The sequence below is a fragment of the Trachurus japonicus genome, chromosome 19, assembly GCF_045865225.1.
Source record: "Trachurus japonicus isolate A0001 chromosome 19, Traja_1.0".
NCBI classification, from domain to species: Eukaryota; Metazoa; Chordata; class Actinopteri; order Carangiformes; family Carangidae; genus Trachurus; species Trachurus japonicus.
The window spans coordinates 1,287,319-1,307,859 of record NC_140925.1 but is presented as its reverse complement, the minus strand read 5'-3'; the positions used below and the strand labels follow the sequence as shown (position 1 = coordinate 1,307,859).

Sequence of the window (20,541 nt, the reverse complement as noted above, 5' to 3'; positions counted from 1 at the left end):
TCCCAGCCCTTAGTCCACATGAGGGGGAGGAGATCATGAGGGACATTTTAATTTTTAAATTTTACATTTTATTTAGCCTTTATTTAACCAGGTAAAAAGACCCGTTGAGATCAAGATCTCATTTTCAAGGCTGACCTGGCCAAGAGGGCAGCAGCACACGTCGTCAACATTATAAAAATACGAAATACATTACAATATTACATTATAATAAATAAATAGGGCCATAATACAGTAGAGGTTAAAACAAAAGTGCAAGGAGCAAGGGGGTCAAGGTGACAAGGTTGGTCAGCAAAGGCACCGCTCAATTTTGGGTGAACTATCCCCTTAAACCTGTTGGTCTAAGTTGGTCTAATCAGGAAAAAACTAGTATAAACTGGTCTGAACTGGTCTAATCAGGTCTAAACCGGTCTGAACTGGTCTAATCAGGTCTAAACCGGTCTGAACTGGTCTAATCAGGATAAAACTAGTCTACAGGATAAAACTAGTCTAAACCGGTCTGAACTGGTCTAATCAGGATAAAACTAGTCTAAACCGGTCTGAACTGGTCTAATCAGGATAAAACTAGTCTAAACCGGTCTGAACTGGTCTAATCAGGATAAAACTAGTCTAAACCGGTCTGAACTGGTCTAATCAGGATAAAACTAGTCTAAACCGGTCTGAACTGGTCTGATCAGGATAAAACTAGTCTAAACTGGTCTGAACTGGTCTAATCAGGTCTAAACCGGTCTGAACTGGTCTGATCAGGATAAAACTAGTCTAAACCGGTCTGAACTGGTCTAATCAGGATAAAACTAGTCTAAACCGGTCTGAACTGGTCTAATCAGGATAAAACTAGTCTAAACCGGTCTGAACTGGTCTGATCAGGATAAAACTAGTCTAAACCGGTCTGAACTGGTCTAATCAGGATAAAACTAGTCTAAACTGGTCTGAACTGGTCTAATCAGGTCTAAACCGGTCTGAACTGGTCTGATCAGGATAAAACTAGTCTAAACCGGTCTGAACTGGTCTAATCAGGATAAAACTAGTCTAAACCGGTCTGAACTGGTCTGATCAGGATAAAACTAGTCTAAACCAGTCTGAACTGGTCTAATCAGGATAAAACTAGTCTAAACCGGTCTGAACTGGTCTAATCAGAATGAAACTGGTGCTGACCTGCTCCAGCGCGGTGATCTGGCAGCTGGGCGTGTCGGTCTGTCCCGTCTGTCCCGGCGGCGGCGGCGTGGTGGTCCTCATGGCCCTGATGAACAGGTCCAGCCCGGTCCGGTCCTGCAGCAGCAGCGGGGCCGAGGCGGCGCTGAACTTCCCCAGCAGCAGCTGCAGCAGCCGGGCCTCGGAGCGCAGCGGGGACGGGGCGTCGGGCGTCTGCTCCAGGAGCCGCTCCAGCGCCGGCAGCAGCGCGCCGAGCACCGCCGGCCCGTTCACCTCGCTCAGTGACGTCATCAGGTGGGCGGCGGCGTACGACGGACAGGACGGCGCCCGCACGGCGTGAAGCAGAGACAACATGGCCAACTGGAGGCGCTTCTTCTTAGAGGACTCGTCATGGAGGACGCCCAGAGCCTACACACACACACACACACACACACACACACACACATTAGATCATGGCGCTGCTGTGCGTGATGGTTACACTGCAAAAACTCAAAATCTTACCAAGAATATTTGTCTTATTTCTCGTCAAAATGTCTCATTTCTAGTCAAAATAAATCTAATTCTACTTAAAATAAGACTCATCACATTAAAAAGCAGCTTGTTTTTAGACACTTTTTACTTCTTTCAAGCAGATTTTCACTTGAAACAAGTAGAAAAATTTGATAGTGGAGCAAGTTTTTCTTTCTTATTACAAACGCAAAAAACTTGCTTTCACTGGCAGATTTTTCTACTTATTTCAAGTGAAAATTAGTTTTAAACAAGTGAAAATGATCTTAAAACAAGTTAATTTTTAGGTGATGAGTCTTATTTTATGTGGAAAGAGATTAGTTTTGACTAGAAATAAGACAAATATTCTTGGAAAGATTTTGAGTTTTTGCAGTGTATAGGACGAATCTCCTTGTTGTTTACAACTACTTCCTGGTAGAAAACCAGCATGAGAACAATAGTGACGGACGAGAGTTTCACTATATTTATCTACTTTTCCATGTCACTATTTCACCGTTTAGACTAATCTGATGTTTGTAAAGTTTATAAAACCAATGACTGGACAAACATTACTATTTCTGTGTGCAAGTTTTTGTAATTAGTCATGGTTATCATAGATTAGCCGGGCTAACGGTTAGCTACCTGTTTAACTTTAATAACTCAGTGACTCAATAAACGCTCCATGAAAAAATATTTTCTCCAGCGGATATCTGAGTTCCAACATGACTGAGCTAACTGGAGTAGTTTCATGTGGTGTCCCACAACGGGAGGGTTTTAACAGCTGACGTCCTGCTGTTAGCTTAGCTACCGCCGTTAGCTTAGCTACCGTTAGCTTAGCTACCGTTAGCTGTCCCTGTCAGCTGAGCCACTGATGCTTTCTAGACACTGTGATTCCCCCAAACTGAATAAATACAACACATAGCAACACAAAACACACACACAGAAATAGTAATGTTTCTTCAATCATTTCAGATTTGTCTAAACGGTGATAGGGCGTGAAAAATATGATATATAGCTAAACTCTCGTTCGTTACTATTGATCTAATTCACATTACAGCTGGTTTTCTACCAGGAAGTAGAATGTAAACAAGGAGATTCGGTCTATAATATATAATAATATCGCGGCCGTCTGTCGTCTCCTCACCGTGCTCAGGTAGGCGGCGTCCGCTACGAGCTCCTCCTTCGTCTTCAGCAGCTTCTCTGTGATTGGCTGGAAGGGGGAGGAGCTGACTCCTGATAGGCTCTCCAGAGCAGCGAGCGCCGCGCGGCGGACCTCACGCACCGGAGAGCTGAGGCAACACAGCAGGGAGGGGACCACTACACACAGACACACACACACACACAGACACAGACACACAGACACACACACACACACACACACACACACACACACACACACACAGACACACACAGACACGTCAAAATATTTCCAAAAATATGTCTTATTTCTTGTCAAAATGTCTCATTTCTAGTCAAAACTAATCTCTTTCCACTTAAAATAACTAATCACCTAAAAATTTACTTGTTTTTAGATAATTTTTTACTTTTTTCAAGCAGATTTTCACTTGAAATAAGTAGAAAAATCTGCCAGTGAAAGCAAGTTTTTTGTGCTTGTAATAAAGAAGAAAAACTTGCTCCACTATCAGATTTTTCTACTTATTTCAAGTGAAAATCTGCTTGAAAGAAGTAAAAAGTGTCTAAAAACAAGCTGCTTTTTAATGTGATGAGTCTTATTTTAAGTAGAATGAGATTTATTTTGACTAGAAATAAGACAAATATTCAAAAACGTTCTCTGGTTCCTAGTGTTGTTTTTGGCGGCCTCTTTTAATTTTAGTTTTAGTCTAGTCTTTGTGCCAAACTGTGATTTTAGTTTTTATTAGTTTTAGTCAGGTTCATGCTCTCTTCCATAAATTAAGTCATGTGTAATAAAGTGAAATGACACAGGGGAAGAGGTACTGAACACATGAAGAATAGGAGGAGCAGAAAGATAAAGAGGGAAAGAAAGCAGCTGGAGTCTGTCAGTCATCCTGTCCCCTATCAGTGTAAAGTAATATCTGCTGGTTTAGTCCTGACTGAGGCCTTTAAAAAGGTTTCTCTCTCACCACCAAGGCAAAGATATTCAATAAATGGAAAGATCCTCCATGAGCGGCTGCTCCAATGATAGAAATGGTTTCACTTCCTGTCTCTCTAAGTGGGCGTGGCCAACCGTCACCACCTCGTCTGTGAACGTGTGTGTGGATTTATACAATCTGTAGGTAGATGAAAGTGAGATATTTATATTTTCTCATGATAACATTAAATATTTACACTACTAACAGTAATATTTAGCATGACAAAAATAATTTAAATCATTTTCACGGGAGTTCGCGGCCGTTTGTTTGACGTTGCCTAGGAGATCTGTGCCAAATCTGGCGAGAGTGTGTCGTAGAGACAGAGACAGGTCTGGAACAAAGTGGATTTTCTCCTGATCTCTCCGTCTGAATATTACCATTTTGGTGTCAAACTGTTCAGAAGAGATGTGGCTTGTGAAAAATGAGTCCAAAATTTGCTTCAGTGACCGTGGGGAGAAAGGACAGACCATAATCGGTGTTCACATTAAATTGTCCCATAGGAATCAATACACTCCAAGCTGCCTCTGGTCTCTCTAAAGGGGCGTGGCCGTGCAGAAGCCTAGTGACATCATACAGGAAGCTGACTCCTCATGAAAGGTCTTGGTTTATAAACCGTCTTTGACCAAGGTGTCAGACAAGAAGCATTGCATGATGGGTAAAAGCAAAGAGCTGTCTAAAGATCTACACAACCTTATTATTGCAAAACACATGGAGGCATCGGTTACAGGCGCAGTTCTAAACTTCTGAGCACCATTTTTTGAATAGTTTTGTAAACTACATTTAGTCTTGTTTTTATTCGTCATCACTATTGTATTATATATTTTATTATAGTTATCGTCACATGGCCACTATCTACGTTTCGTCTCGTCTCATTTTGGTCTCGTGATAAAGGTTCGTTGACGTTGATGATATTTCGTTTCCTCACCTGGCGACTCGGCGGCGGCCAGCTGCTGCAGCGTGGCGGCTGATTGGACGCTCAGCAGAGCTCCGCCCATGTACAGGGCCTGAGTCTGCAGGACGGCGCCCACCTTCACGTCCAGCTGGTCGCCGTGGTTACTGCCGTACACCCACAGCACGCTCAGGAAGCGGAAGAGCGTGGCCGGCTCGGGGAGGTGAACCTGAAGGAAGGAGAAGCAGACGGAGGTTCAGGTTCAGCTGCTCTCACTCCTCCTGATCCTCAGTTTATATTTCTATTTATTGAGGATCGCCCCTTTAGATGCAGCACCTCCTTTTCCCACATACAACAATAACACAAGGACATACAACTACAATGATACACAACAGACACAAAGCACACTGCTCTCACACTTCAACAGCCCCCAAACCAGAGTCCTGCATCGGGTCGGATCCCCGCGGGTATCCGACGGGTACCCCGCAAAAACGGTGTTCAACGGGTGGATAAGCTGTCTTGTGAAAATTCACGGGTCGGGCACGGGCGGAACTCAAATGAACACGGGTGGGTACGCGGGTGTATGTGTCGGCCTACAGAGGAAAACTCACGCGCAGCTGCATGAACCAGCGTAGCAAATCATTTTTTTTATCACTCACGGCAACAACAGAGCAGCATCTTGATGTAAATAAACGATCTTTGGCCGCTCGTGTGACCGCTCACAGCTTTCCCTGGAGTTTAGCCTGTCATGGCTTGACTGCTCGGCTTCTGGGTAAAAGCTACAAACACACCGATGGGATCAATGTAAAGGCTGAAGTGTCCTGCTTTCATTAAAAAAAGAATTACGTTGCTATCATTCTCCGTTCCGGAAATAGCCGCGAAAGAGTACGGCTCCCCCCCCCCTCTCTCTCTTTTCTTTTTTCTTTTTTCTAAAGAGTACGGCTCCCCCCTCTCTCTTTTCTTTTCTTTTTTCTTTTTTCTAAAGAGTACGGCTCCCCCCTCTCTCTTTTCTTTTCTTTTTTCTAAAGAGTACGGCTGTACCTCCGTTATCGCCGGTGATGACGGCGATCTCACGGGCAGCGGGTCTTAATATTGACGGGCGGGTCGGATCAGGGTTGAAGTCAGAAATAATCACGGGTGACGGGTCGGGACATGGGCTTAAAAACCAACGGGTCGGGCGGGCGCGGGTTTCCAAAATTGGACCCGTGCAGGACTCTGCCCCAAACCCCACCCACCCTATCCCAGACTCACAGGAAGTTGGATTACAAATACATTCTGCATATGCACGCATACCTACATATAAATGTAAATGTAAGTGCTCCCATACACATAAGCAGATACACATAACAAGACAACATCACACTCACAAAGCAACATCGGAGCAACAGAGTAACACAGTGCCACTGCATCAGAAACATGAGCAGCTTGTTCTTAAAGCAGCAGTAAGGTGAATGTTTGTGTTAATCTAAGTCTTAAATAGTTGTATCTTCCGACAGCAATCACTTCTATAGAGTGTTTGGTCTGAAACACGGGTCTGTCAGTCACTCTGCTCTGCTCTGAGCCCAGGAGAAAACATTCCTTGTATCCTACAACCTTTATCCAATGAGGAGAGAGAACGGCATAAAGGGGCAGTCCTCTCTGTGTGTGCAGCCAAGGGATGCGCCTGAATGTGGTGACGTAGGGACGAGGACCAATAGATCCATGACGAGGGCGGGGGCTGCTAACTCCATCTGCTGACAAGACGTTATGGTGCGTTCAAGGCAACTCGTAACTCGTATTTTTCCGACCGAGTTCACGGGTCGGAAGTTACGAGTGGCCGTTATAGTGACTTTCACAGGTAAAACAGGTCGGAGAAACACGAGTGTGTTGCCTGGAACGCTACAAAGTCGTAAGTCGTGACTTGAAGCCGTAATTTACGGTTTCAAAAGCCTGCCTGGAACGCAGCATTAGCCAAAACCACCGGATCGCTGACTTCTGCTTTAGGTGGGAAAATACATTAGTTCTAAAGATATAGAAGGAGGTGATGGACTTTAACACGGAGGGTAGATTGTTCCAATCGGATGGAGCTTTGTACTTGAATGACCTGCGGCCTGTTTCTTTGTGAATTTTGGGCACTGTGAAAAACGGATTTGCCATATGTCTGAGAGGATAAGGAGATGTGTAAAGGACCAGTAACTGTTTTAAGTGTGGTGGAACATCTAAGTGGATACATTTATAAAGAAACAAGAAACAAGAACCAGTGAAACTGACGCCTGGGTTTAGGATGAAGCCACTTGAGGGCATCGTACATGAGGCAGTGGTGGGTTATAAACGGACGTCTCAAGACAAACCTGCATACAGAGTTATTTAAAATACTGAGAGTAGGGCTGTTCGATTAATCGATGTAAAATTGTAATCGCGATTTTTTGAAATCGTAAAAATCGATTTTTTTACTCTAACTAGGGTAATTACGGTAAGCCCCCCCATTCATGAATCTGGGCTGCGCTGAATTATCTTATGACTGCTGCCTCCTTCCTCCCATCACGCTCTCCCACTGCTCTCCTCCCCCCACACACTGGAAACAAGCATGTCGGCATTTTGCTGAGACCAGTGAGGATTTCGTTGCCAAAAAGACCAACGGCTCTTTTCCACTACACTCATTTAACAAAAAAATCGTAATCGGTAATCGATTTTTCAGAGAAGAAAATCAAGATTTTATTTTTGGGCAAAATCGAACAGCCCTAACTGAGAGGTTTGAGGACAGAATCAGTGGCTGTTTGATAGACAATATCAGCATAATCAAGTATAGGAAGTCCAGCTCCTCACCTGGACCAGGAGCTTCATCAGATCTCTGAAGCTGCTCGCCGTCGGCCCGCCGCCGCTGGCTCCGCCCATCACCACCCTGAAGAGACGGCAGAGTAACCCTAGGTAACAGCAGCTGTTGGTGTCCATCTTCTCCGAGTTCCACCACGGCTCGGCTGCAAGGAGGAGGAGAGGAGGAGGACATGAGGAGGAGAAGATGAGGAGGAGAGGAGGAGGAGGAGGAGAAGATGAGGAGGAGGAGAGGAGGAGGAGAGGAGGAGGAGAAGAGGAGAAGATGAGGAGAGGAGGAGAGATAGATAGATAGATAGATAGATAGATAAACTTTATTGTCTGTCACGAGTGACAGAAATTCATCTTTGACAGGCTCAATAAAAACACTAAGAAACAAACAGACATTAAAAACAACAATGTTGTGCAATCATTCTAAAAAGGGGAGGGCGGGGGCTGTTAAAAGCAGCAGAATGTTCATTTCTTATTGTTCAGGATGGTTATTGCAGAGGGGATGAAGGATTTTTTGTAGATGTTTTTCCTGGCCAGTGGGACCTTATGGCGTTTGCCTGATGGCAGCAGCTGGAAGCAGTGGTGAAGGGGGTGGGAGGAGTCTTCTGTGATCAGGGTGGCCTTCCTGATCACAGACCGGCTATACAGTTCTGAGAGGGGGGTTTGTGGTGCTCCAATGATTTTGCTGGCCTGGTTAACTGTACGGGAAAGTTTGATCTTGTGTTTGGATGAGAGGAGGCTGTACCAGGAAGAGATGTTGAAGGTGAGTAGGGATTCAATGAGGGACTGGTAGACCAGAGTTAAAACATGTGTGCTGACGTTGAAAGTCCTTAATTTCCTCAGCAGGTAGAGGCGCTGTTGTGATTTTTTAAAAATGGTGTCTGCATGCTGAGAGAAGGAGAGGCAGTTGTCCAGGTCAGTTCCAAGGTATTTAAAAGACTCAACCTGCTCCACCAGCTGACCCTGGATGCTGAGTGGTTTAAAAAAAGCAGTTGCTGACTCCCTTCTGCCCCCACAGCACAGCTCTTTGGTCTTCTGGACATTTAGCTCAAGACAAAGCTGGTTAAAAGTCTGTGCCAGGTTTTCAACAGCCTGCTGATACCGGTCCAGAGCAGTGGTGTCGGTCAGGTGAGCCACCAGGGCCATGTCATCCGCATATTTAAAAAGGCTGATCCCCTCGCTGTTACAGGTGATGTTGTTTGTGTACACAGAGAAGAGAACAGGAGATAAAACACAACCCTGGGGAAACACCTGTGTTTAAAATCAGCTTCTTTGATTTAAAACCATTTAAAAGCACCTGTTGTGGCCTGTCATTTAGAAAATTCTTGATCCATAAAACCAGTGTGGGATGAACTTGGAGATCTAAAAGAGCATACAGCAGGGTGTCTATGTGCACAGTATTAAAAGCAGAGGAGAAGTCCATAAATAAGATCCTGGTGTGAGGGTGTGGAGAGTCCAGATGTTTAGTGACAGTATTCAGCAATGTGAGACTTGCGTCCTCGACACCCCTTTTTGCCCTGTAGGCAAACTGAAAAGGATCCATTTTGTGTGACAGCATTTTAGCCAGGAGGTCACACAGGACTCTCTCCATGCACTTGCACAGCACGGAGGTCAGGGCCACTGGTCTGTAGTCTTTCAGCTCCTTGGCTGGTGTTTTTTTGGGGATGGGAATTATGGTGGATTCCTTCCAATTATTAGGAACGTTTCCCGAATCCAAAAGGCACTGAAACAGTCTTGTGACCACTCCACCTAGCTGAGCAGAGCAGTCCTTAAGTACCCTGCCTCTGAGCTTGTCAGGGCCAGAGGCTTTATGTGGTTTGACCCGGCGAAGGATGGAGGTTACCTGCTGCTCGTTGATGGTGATGGCTGGGTGGGGGGAGATGGTGGTTGAGCAGTCAAAGTCGGATGGAGAGTTGTTGTTGAACGGCCGAAGAAGATGTTGAGTTGTTCTGCAAAGGGGGCGGGGTCCGGACGGCTGGCCACTACGGGTTTGGCAACTCTGTCCATCATAATATTTAGACCCTGCCATGCTTCCCTTGCATCCAGATGTTAATTTTTGCTCCACCTTGTTCTTGTAGCTGATTTTTGAAAGCCTAGCCATCCTTCTGAACTCTTTCTCCAACTCCCTCACTCTGAGTGTGTCCCCTTGCAGGAATGCTGCTTTCTTTTGGACTAGGCAGATTTTCATGTCCCTTGTAACCCATTTTTTATTATTTGGGTGAATAGTTATCTGTTTAGTCTGTGTCACTGTGTCCTCACAAAAAGAAAAATAGGAGGTTAACACATCAGTAAGCATGTTGAGATCATTGCCACAGGTATCAAAAAACAAGTCCCAGTCTGTCAATTCAAAGCAGCCTTTCAGTGCTTCAGTTGTTTCATCATTCCAGACTCTTATTGTTTTTGTGATGGTTTCACCTGTCTTTAGCTTTGATCTGTATGTGGGAAGCAATAAAATAACATTATGGTCAGAACGGCCAAGTGGGGGTCGTGGTTTTGAGATAATATGCACCAGGAATGTTGCCATAGCACATATCCAATATACTCTGTTTTCTGGTGGGGGTCGTAACATACTGCTCTAGATCTGGCAGATGTGTGGTGACATCACACCGGTTGAAATCCCCCAGTAGAAATACAGGTTGTTCTCCAGTTTGGTTGACTGCTCTGTTATAGTAGTCAGATAAATGTTCAGCAGCAAGGTTTAAAATCAGGGCCTGGAACATATGCTAAAATGACAGTGGATCTGGGAAAATTCTCGTGGTAAATAGTGTGGTCTGAACGACACAGTCATCAGTTCATAGTGTTTGCAGCAGACAGTCTCTCTCACTGTGACGTTTGTTGCCCAGCTGTTACTGACAGCCATACAGAGCCCGCCCCCAATTGACTTCCGTGTTCTCGCTGCATCTCTGTCAAAGCGGATGATTTTAAAACTATCCAGATAGAACTCCGTGTCCTCCGTCAGCCATGTCTCCGTGAAACAGAAGAGACTAGTTTGCCGGTAATCCTGGTCAAACTGGATGAGCGTGGAGAGCTCCTCCGTCTTATTCCGCAGCGATCTTACGTTTGACAGCGTTATTGCAGGTAAAGGTAGACGGCTCCCTCTCCTCCTCAGCCTGTTCCGTATCCCTCCTCTTGACCCCCTTTTCCTCCGTATCCGTCTCCTTTTGTGTCCATGGAGTAATTCAAGAGGTATATTGTCTGTGAGGGGGGATATTTGAGCGGCCGTCAGTGGCTCACGGCGGCCCAGCTCCAGCAGGTATTCCCGCGAATAGGCGAGCCTCTCTGGGCTGACTGCGAACGGCGGTCGGTAAAGTCCGTTTACATGCCTTGGACCGGTGATCAAAAGCCAAAGATAGGCCAGGGAAAAAACTGTTGCTATTAACATGATGCCCTCCAAAAGACGTACAAAAACAGGCACTAGAAGTACCGAAAAGACACACTTTCATTCCCACACACACGGAGCCTGTCAGGAGTCGCTCACTCACGTAGCGCCCCCCACGACCGAGGAGGAAAGGAGGAGGAAGAGAGGAGGAGAGGAGGAGGAGAAGATGAGGAGAGGAGGAGGAGGAGAGGAGGAGGAGAAGGAGGACTATTATGTCGGACTATTTTGCAAACTGAGGCACTTCTTACCCAATGAAGCACTTCTAACATTATATCGGCCATTGTTTGAACCCCATCTGACCTATTGCAATATAATTTGGAGCAATTCATTTCCCAGTTATCTGGGGAAACTGCTGATTCTACAGAAGAAAATTATACGTATTATATCTCGGTTCAAATTTGATGCCTCCTCTGATCCACTCTGTCATCGCTATGGCCTTCTAAAAGTTACTGAACTCAACATTTTTCATAATGCCTGGCCTGCACCATGTACTCTGTTGTCAATATACTTAACGACAGACTTTGTGACTTTATTTTAATCTCCTCTCCATCACATCACACGCCCATCAGACTAGGAAAAAGTATCATAACTCAAATGTACTAGTTGTGAGTGTGTGAGAGTGAAAATGTAGATAGAATGTGAGTATTGGAGTGTGAGTGTAGGAATATATTTTGGGTTCATTTCATGCTAAATGTATTATGTAGCTATGTGTATGTCTATGTATATGTGTATGTCCTCTTCTTGTCTATGTCTTCCTGTCATTTTTTGTGCCTGGGCCTTTTAAAAGCTCTTGAGCTTCTCAGGGTTTTTCCCATTTCACATATGAAATTACAAATATTTTAATGATTTTATACCTTTTCTATATATGTGAATAAAGATGATGATGAGGAGGACATGAGGAGAACCTAAGTGACAGGTGTGAGGCTCCTCACCTTTGAAGGAGGCGTCGTGGCAGCGGAGGGAGGAGGTGAAGAGGCGCAGCAGAGCGAGGAGCACCAGGTTGAACTCTGCTCCTCCTCCTGCTCCTCCTGCTCCTCCTGGCTGCTTCTCACTCCTGCTCAGGTAGAGAGCCAGAGCCTCGGAGAAGGAGGAGGAGGAGGAGTCAGGACCAGCAGCTTCCTGTCCACAGAAGACACAGAAGACAAACACTTTACACCTAACTCTCAGTTTTTATCATTTAATCATTGATCGCATCTTGCCGTTAGCCGCCCGGCTAACTTAGCACACTGGCTATATGAAAATTAGAGGCTAAATTACATACAACACTTTCATTCTTCATTCATGTTCGTACATTAGCTATATATTGTTACTAGTATAGTCAGTTCTGTTTGCATTTTTGTTTATATTGGTTGAAGCATTTGTGATCATTTAATCATTGATCGCATTTTGCCGTTAGCCGCTCGGCTAACTAGCCGCTAGTTAGCCGAGCGGCTTTTATTTAAAAGAAAATTAAAAAACACCATAATGTTTATGAAGAGGGCAACCAACTCTACAGAGTTTAGAAGGACTGTTTTCAGCCTCTCTTTGCTCCTTAGTTTTCCGTGACTTTTCACTCATTATCAGCTGAGAGCTTAGCGGCAGGTTAAGCTAACGCTACGAACTACTAGTAAATCGATTATTAAAAATGATCAAAAAACACTATATAGGCCTACAAACTGAACTAACTGAAACTATAACAATATGTACATAAATAGAAAGTGTTGTATGTCATTTTATTTAGCCTCTAATTTTCATATAGCCAGTATGCTAAGTTAGCCGAGTGGCTAACGGCAAAATGCGATCAATGATTAAATGATCACAAATGCTTCGACTACTATATATAAAAATACAAACTGAACTGACTATACTATAGTAACAACATGTACAAACATAACTATGGATGTAGAATGAGAGAGTTATATTGGGTGTAAAGTGTTAGATGTAGCTAATCTAAATACAGCAGCGCTATGGTAACGATGAGCGGACCGTAACTTCTTAAAGGGGAAGTACGTCTCACTACGTTATGCCGGCGTCTCACCTGAGCGTCCAGGTGGCGAGTGGCGGCGTCCAGCAGGGGGCGCTCCAGCACGGTGAAGACCCGCTGGGCCGTGAGGAGGTGCTGAGTCTCACTCAGCTCCTCCAGGACCAGGAGCAGGACCTGGGCCAGGACCAGAGAGGAGGCGCGGCCCCGAGGGGAGGAGGAGGAGGAGGAGGAGGAGGAGAGGAGCTCCACCTGCTGGGACAGCTGCTCCAACTGGGGAGGAGGAGGAGACACAGGTCAGTTACACACACACTGAGGAGGAGGAGGAGGAGGAGGAGGAAGAAGAGGAGGAGGAGGAGGAGAGGAGGAGGAGGAGGAGACACAAAGGTCAGTGAGGAGGAGGAGGAGAGGAGGAGGAGGAGGAGGAGGAGGAGGAGAGAGGAGGAGGAGACACAGGTCAGTTACACACACACTGAGGAGGAGGAGAGGAGGAGGAGGAGTTAGAGGAGGAGGAGGAAGAAGAAGAGGAGGAGGAGGAGAAGGAGGAAGGAAAAAGAAGAGGAAGAAGAAGAAGAGGAGGAGGAGGAGAAGGAGGAAGGAAAAAGAAGAGGAAGAAGAAGAAGAGGAGGAGGAGGGATGAGGAGGAAGAAGAAAGAGGAGGAGGAGGAGGAGGAAGAAGAAGAGGAGGAGGAGGAGGAGGAGGAGAAGGAGGAAGGAAAAAGAAGAGGAAGAAGAAGAAAAGGAGGAGGAGGGATGAGGAGGAAGAAGAAAGAGGAGGAGGAGGAGGAGGAAGAAGAAGAGGAGGAGGAGGAGGAGGAGGAGAAGGAGGAAGGAAAAAGAAGAGGAAGAAGAAGAAGAGGAGGAGGAGGGATGAGGAGGAAGAGAGAGGAGGAGGAGGAGGAGGAGGAAGGAAAAAGAAGAGGAAGAAGAAGAAGAGGAGGAGGAGGGATGAGGAGGAGGAGGAGGAGGAAGGAAAAAGAAGAGGAAGAAGAAGAAGAGGAGGAGGAGGGATGAGGAGGAGGAGGAGGAGGAAGGAAAAAGAAGAAGAAGAGGAGGAGGAGGAGGAGGGATGAGGAGGAGGAGGAAGAGAGAGGAGGAGGAGGAGGAGGAGGAGGAGGAAGGAAAAAGAAGAAGAAGAAGAGGAGGAGGAGGAGGAGGGATGAGGAGGAGGAGGAAGAGAGAGGAGGAGGAGGAGGAGGGAGAAAGAGGAGGAGTTAGAGGAGGAGGAGAGAGGAGGAGGAGGAGTTAGAGGAGAAAGAGGAGGTAAAGGAGTAGACTGACTGCGTCCCGTTGGGAGAAGTTCTCCATGTTCTTCAGGTTGCTGCTCAGCTTGGAGACCAGTCGCTGGAGGACCAGAGCCGTGAAGCCTTCGTCGTCTCCGCTGCTCCTCTTCATCACGTCCTCCAGCTCTGTGATGACATCACACACACACACACACACACACACACACACACACGTTTCACTCGTTTCCGTGACAACGAAGGACCTCTTTCACAATAAAACTTCTCTTATTGTGGCGGGGCCAGACAGGAAGTCGTTATGTTACCTTGGTTCCAGTTGAAGGTGAGCGGGTGCTGGGCGATGACGGTCGTCCGGGCGACGCAGACGGCGAGGCCGAGCTGGGCGGAGTCGGGCCGCGGCCCCGTTGCCGTGGGGAACAGGAAGGGGAGGAGCCTCCAGCCCGTCCTCTGCAGCCACTCGGCGTCGCCTTTTCCCAGCCGCCGGTCGGACAGTAAACGCACCGCCTCCTTCAGCACCGGCAGCCTGGCGGGAAACACAACCACAACTAGAGCTCAGAGTCTCCATGACGACGACACGGCGTGAAGGGATAGGCATCGTCTCCTAAGGTGTAACCATGACCATAGACATATAAAGAGTAGACGCCGCATCGAACGCTGGGCCTATAGACCTTTTCAGAGAGTATAAACAAAGACAGGTGTGGCTCATTAGAAAACGCTCTGGTACACTAAATGGAATGGAGCCTTAATTAGTATCCTTGGTAACACCTTGTTTATACTCTCTGAAAGGGTCTATTGGTGCTGACGAGCGGTGGGGCGGCCATCTTGGACCGGTCTACCGCTCCACTCAGTGTATCTGTTTGGTGCAATTGATAGTTTCACTAGTGTCAGTGCAGTTAATCAATAACTTACTGAACATGATCCCGCCTATTACACGGCGTACGAATGAAATAATTCATTTGAAACATAATTTTGATCAAAATACTACTTTTATCGATTTATAAATGTTATAATTTAGCACATCTGCCTGTCTGGTCTCCTCTCCGCTGTGTTGCTGAGCCTCCTCCCATTTGTTTTCAACAAAGCCTTTTATATTATTCTGAGATTCATGTCAGAGAAAATAAAAATATATATAAACCAGAGAATCAATTCATATCAGGTCAGAGAGAGAGAGGGAGGAGAGAGAATGAATAAATAAATATTAGATTCACAAAATACAACCAATAGTAATGTTCAATCTTATTAGTGTAAAGTAATCCCCAGAGCAGCTGTTTTCCATGGTTTTCTGCTGATTAGAACAGAAATAATATGCTGCTCAGTGCTCTGCATCCTGTTACTTCTGCTGCTCCACTGAGTAGAATGACCGCTTCAAGATGGCGGCTGCATTTCTCGTGGCGCAGCGTTCGATGCGGCGTCTACTCTTTATATGTCTATAACCATGACGACCAGCCAGCCAGCCTGTGTGGCGTTCACTGACCAGCTCTGAGCGTCCGGCTCGTCCACTCGCTGCAGCAGCGACAGCAAACAGGACGTCACGACCTCCACGTCCACCAGGTCCATCAGCTCCTGAGACACAACACAACACAACACACCATGATGTCACCACAGTCTGGCCACGCCCCCTCCGTCCACTGACTCCGCCCTCCACCCTCTGGCCACGCCCCCCTCTGCAATATTTTTTTTCGTAGGATCGGTCCGGGAAAGTCCCGCCTTCCCCGCCTCTGATTGGCTGGATGAACTCTCCTCCGATTGGTTGTTTGATTTGGCCGTGTAACGTCATCTCACAACAGTACTGCAGTAAACTAAAATATACACAAACTGAAATGTCTAGTGTGATCTGACGCCATGGCGTACAGTACGTAGCGGTTTGCATTTTCGCCTGCGGTCACGGTGTGGTGAATCCGAGTTCGATCCCCGCTGGTTTCACATTCCGACCGAAAAATGTAGTTTTTAAATTTATATTCCAAGTTTACATTTTGAGTTTGAGAGAAGTGTAATTGTGCCGTTGGTTGGGTTTAGACAATGAAGAAAGGAGTTGGTTAAGTTTAGTAAAAAGACCAGAGTGATGAGTAGAGAGAGTCCAGGTGGATCTAGGCACTTATCACACTTTGCGGACAGCCTGCGTTTCACAGCCAAAACAAACAACCATTCAGGCGAGAGTCCTTCTAGCCAATCAGAGGCGGGAACGGCGGGACTTTCCCGGACCTATCCCCCCCTTCCTCTCTCTCTCTCTATCTCTCTCTCACCTCCAACAGTGTGAGGGCGGCGGCCACCACCGGCGGCTCGTCGTCCCTCAGTCGCTCCGTGACGGCGTCTCTCAGGAAGTCCTGGTCCAGACTCTGCTGCTGGAGACACAACACAGGAGGATGATGATGGATGTGGATCTGGTCATGTGACCATGTGACCATGTGACCATGTGACCATTTTCAGACAAGATAGTCTCATGAACCTTTTTTTTTCTCCACTGAATGACTATTCGATAATTAGAAAATCATTTCCCATCCTTAAAGGGATAGTTCAACATTTTGGCAAATTGGCCCATTGCCATAACCCCTATAGTCATAGCAGTAGGTTCATTACCTTTAATTGTAGGTGTAAGCTATTTTCAGTACGGCGGAGCGCAGCAGCTGGCTGCTCAGAGCTACGCTATGGAGGCTAAGGGAATTTCTTGGTTTCCCTCATTAAACTCATCAAATTCAACATCCCAAAACTCCACAGCGCTTTTGTAGACAAGTTGTGAGCTGCACAACCACCACGCTATGAGATAATGACGGAACGATACGAAACGGAGCCGTTTTCGAGGTAAATACAGGGTAAATACGGAGACTGCTTGCTGAAAAACTGTCCCTGAACGCAACGCGCATCAGCGGTTTTGTATGAATTTACCTCGAAAACGGCTCCGTTTCGTATCGTTCCGTCATTATCTCATAGCGTGGTGGTTGTGCAGCTCACAACTTGTCTACAAAAGCGCTGTGGAGTTTTGGGATGTTGAATTTGATGAGTTTAATGAGGGAAACCAAGAAATTCCCTTAGCCTCCATAGCGTAGCTCTGAGCAGCCAGCTGCTGCGCTCCGCCGTACTGAAAATAGCTTACACCTACAATTAAAGGTAACGAACCTACTGCTATGACTATAGGGATTATGGCAATGGGCCAATTTGCCAAAATGTTGAACTATCCCTTTAAAACATAAAATACTCTTAAAGGCTGAGGAGTTGTGATGTTGAGAAATAAATATTTCAAAATGTTACTATTTTTATAGACAAAATAACTTTAATACACACACATAAACACAAAAAGTACCGAAAACAGGTACCGTTATGGTGCATTATTTATTATTTATTACCACCTGCTTCTATTTATCAGTTTTTGTAGTGCTCTTATCCTTTCTTTGTGTAGTACTTTGCATTAGATATAGTGGGTTGTATTCCTTCCTTCATGGGCAATAATACGCTAAATAAATTTGTGTAATATCAATTTGCTGTTGGAACTGTGTAATATCCCTTTATTCTGTTTGGCTGTCGAGGACGCTCCCGTCTTATCTCCTCTCATTTTATTCTGGGGTGTGTTTCATGTAACTGTGTCTCGTGTCGGCTGCAGCGCTGTGTGAGGGGGAGGAGCTTCACCTGTCCGCTGGAGGCCACGCCCCTCAGGTGCTCCACGGCCGAGACTCTGACTGAAGCTCGAGGATGTTTGAGACTGAGGAGGAGGGAGGTGTCGGAGTCGCCTACGATCTGAGAGAGGGAGAGAGAGAGAGAGAGAGAGAGAGAGAGGTCACACACAGACAAGGATCTATGTTCATCTTATTTGTCATATTTCGTTTTTAGGGTGACTTTTTAACATCTGTCTAGGGCAGGGGTACTCAAATACATTTTTCGAAGGGCCAGAATTTTTCTTAACAAACACCTTGGGGGCCGCACATTCAAATAGGCCTAGATTGAAATTAAATTCACCTTTTTCTTCTAATAATTTAAATATTTTTATTTTACTTGTAAGCACATAATTTTTATTTATACACTTCATGGTGTTTTGTATGATATGAAATGAAAAATCTTGACATTGTCATATCATCATTTACATATCATGCTGGAGCTTTACACTGCTGACTTGTATCCTCAGACATGCCCTGTGATTTTCAGCTTAAATATGACCTGACCATCACGGGACATGTCTGACTCTGTTCTGAGGATACAAGTCATTGGTCCTGAAATGTGTGTTTCTCTTCTATAACACACATTCTACATCTCGGAGGCGACGTCTTTCCGATGGAACCGGGACACAACACCGGGGGGGGGGGGGGGGGCAGGTCGTGCAGCTGTGCACCGCTGACGTGCACGAAAAAACAATCGCGTCTCATCAAATGCGCGCAGCTACGGCTGTTGAGTTGTGCGCGTGCATGACTCGCGGCTACATTGAATGGGTTTGAGCTTCATCTGAACGGCCCCCCATGCATGATGCACACACAGTTGAACCAAGACGGCGGTGAAAATCACCCACGGTCTCTGCAGACAGGCAGGGAAAACCCTGCAGTCCAGCCCGCTCCCCAAACACTCGCTCATGGTGATTTGGGTTCGTCGGCGTTTCCTAATCCCAGTGCAGGGCCTCACAGGCACACACAAACGCTCCGCACGTGTTTCTATGTCCCAGCGCTTTGACTTACAGGCGCACGGAGCCCGAGAAATACAGTATACAGTAATATGTAAACTAGTAGAACTCAGTCGCGGGCCTGATTGGAAGGTTCGGCGGGCCGGATGCGGGCCGGATGCGGCCCGCGGGCCGGCTATTGAGTACTGCTGGTCTAGGGACTACAGATGAATAATGATGATGTGATCTGGCGCATTTACAGCAATGTTATTAATATGCACTGGCCCTGTTTTCGAATAAACTTATTATTATGTTACGTTAACACGCACCGTGGATGATTGCACAACCTTTTTGTTTTTAATGTTTGTTTTTTAGTGTTTTTACAGTATACGAGCCTCTCAAAGAAGACAATAAAACTCATCTATCTATCTATCTGGGTTCGGATTGAGGACGGCTAATAGAGATGCACAACCTTAACACACACACACACACACACACACACACACACACACACACACACACACACACACACACTCTCAGTACCTGGTGTTTCCCGCTGCTCGCCGACAGAGACAGGAAGTGGTGGAACAGCTGTTTCTGCTCGGCGCTGCCGACGTCGGTCACGTGACCGGCCAGGACGCTGTCCAGAGCGCCGCAGTATCTGGATCAAACAACCGATAACAGGGTTCATACAGGAATCTTGAAGTTCATTCTAAAACCTTTTTAAGACTTTTTCAAGACCTTCTCAATATTTTTCAACACCTCACCGTCACTTCAAGCTGTAACCATTTACATCAGTGACACTTTTAACTTATCAACAACAGGATAATAGATAAAAGGCAAAGTTTATCAAAAAAAAAAACACTGCTCCACTCTCAAAAAACCAAAGCAACAATCTTCTTTTCTTTTTTTATATACTGGTCCATCTTTGTTTTTTAATAAAATGAATAAATTCACACACTTTCACAATGTTTTTTACGACTCAAACTCTTGGACAGCTAATTCAGAAAAAATACCTTCAAAATTTAAGACTTTATAAAGTTGTGAAAATACTTTTTAATACTTTTTAAGGGTCTTCATTTTCCCCAAATTGATTTATCACCTTTTAATACTTTTCAAGACTCCGCGGATACCCTGGATAACCGATCAACAACCGATCAACAACCGATCAATAACCGATCAACAACCAGACACACACAGGTGGGAGGGGCTAAGAGGATGATTGACAGCGGCGACTCACCGGGACTCGAACAGGCGGACCAGCGGGTGGACGCGGCACTGCAGGGCGGAGCTTCTCTCGGCGCTGAGCTCCGTCTGGCTCAGGTACTCGTCCAATAGGAGGCTGCGACGCCACAGAGGTCAGAGGTCAGAGTGATGTCACACGTTGCCATGGGGACAGACAGACAGTGAAAGGGGGCGGGGCTTGTTTTGTTCTTACCGGGCCACGGTCCGGTCCAGACCGTTGGTGAGAGGAACGGACTTCAGGATGGACTCCAACACGGCGAGCTGCGCCTCCTCCTGCACCTCCTCCTCCTCCTCCTCACCTGAGACAGAACAGACCAATCAGCTTCCTACTTTTTATTTTTCATCTTCCGGACGATTTTTGATTTGCTACTAGTCCTACAAATTATATATCAATTCAATTCAATTCAATATCTTTATTTTCCACAATGTGGGAATTTGTCTTTGGCTTCACCACATAAAATACAATACAATAACACACAATAAATAGCATAGCAAAAGAATAAAAGAGTAAAAGAGTAAAAAGGTGATATACATAACTCCAAAGTGTCCTGAAATGCATTCCTGAAAACGTCCGGTTTACGATTTTTTTGCGACGTAAACTGCGCAAAATTTTGCATTGAAGTCAATGGGACGGGCGGAAAAAAAAGAGCGAAAAAGACCAATCATTGGAGTTTAACAAACGTCTACTGCTCAGGCATAC

The 20,541-nt window shown here is 45.9% G+C and overlaps 1 protein-coding gene and 1 long non-coding RNA gene across 2 annotated transcripts in view; one reads left to right on the top strand and one right to left on the bottom strand.

Moving 5' to 3' along the window:
• The window catches only part of heatr1 (HEAT repeat containing 1), a 66,304-nt gene that overhangs the window by 33,144 nt on the left and 12,619 nt on the right, over positions 1-20,541 (bottom strand). The window contains exons 9-22 of the mRNA XM_085761315.1: positions 20,035-20,140; positions 19,837-19,938; positions 19,140-19,257; positions 17,639-17,746; positions 16,261-16,359; positions 15,492-15,580; positions 14,323-14,540; positions 14,058-14,185; positions 12,834-13,049; positions 11,749-11,935; positions 7,441-7,592; positions 4,672-4,864; positions 2,780-2,952; positions 1,153-1,557 (exon numbers count right to left, since the gene is read on the bottom strand). Coding sequence (XP_085617441.1) covers positions 1,153-1,557; positions 2,780-2,952; positions 4,672-4,864; positions 7,441-7,592; positions 11,749-11,935; positions 12,834-13,049; positions 14,058-14,185; positions 14,323-14,540; positions 15,492-15,580; positions 16,261-16,359; positions 17,639-17,746; positions 19,140-19,257; positions 19,837-19,938; positions 20,035-20,140 — 2,294 coding nt within the window. The remainder of the gene's footprint in view (positions 1-1,152; positions 1,558-2,779; positions 2,953-4,671; positions 4,865-7,440; positions 7,593-11,748; positions 11,936-12,833; positions 13,050-14,057; positions 14,186-14,322; positions 14,541-15,491; positions 15,581-16,260; positions 16,360-17,638; positions 17,747-19,139; positions 19,258-19,836; positions 19,939-20,034; positions 20,141-20,541) is intronic.
• Positions 7,962-8,534, top strand: LOC146967093 (uncharacterized). The gene is made up of 3 exons (XR_015034381.1): positions 7,962-8,019; positions 8,173-8,200; positions 8,281-8,534. It is a non-coding gene; the product is annotated as an uncharacterized LOC146967093 (long non-coding RNA).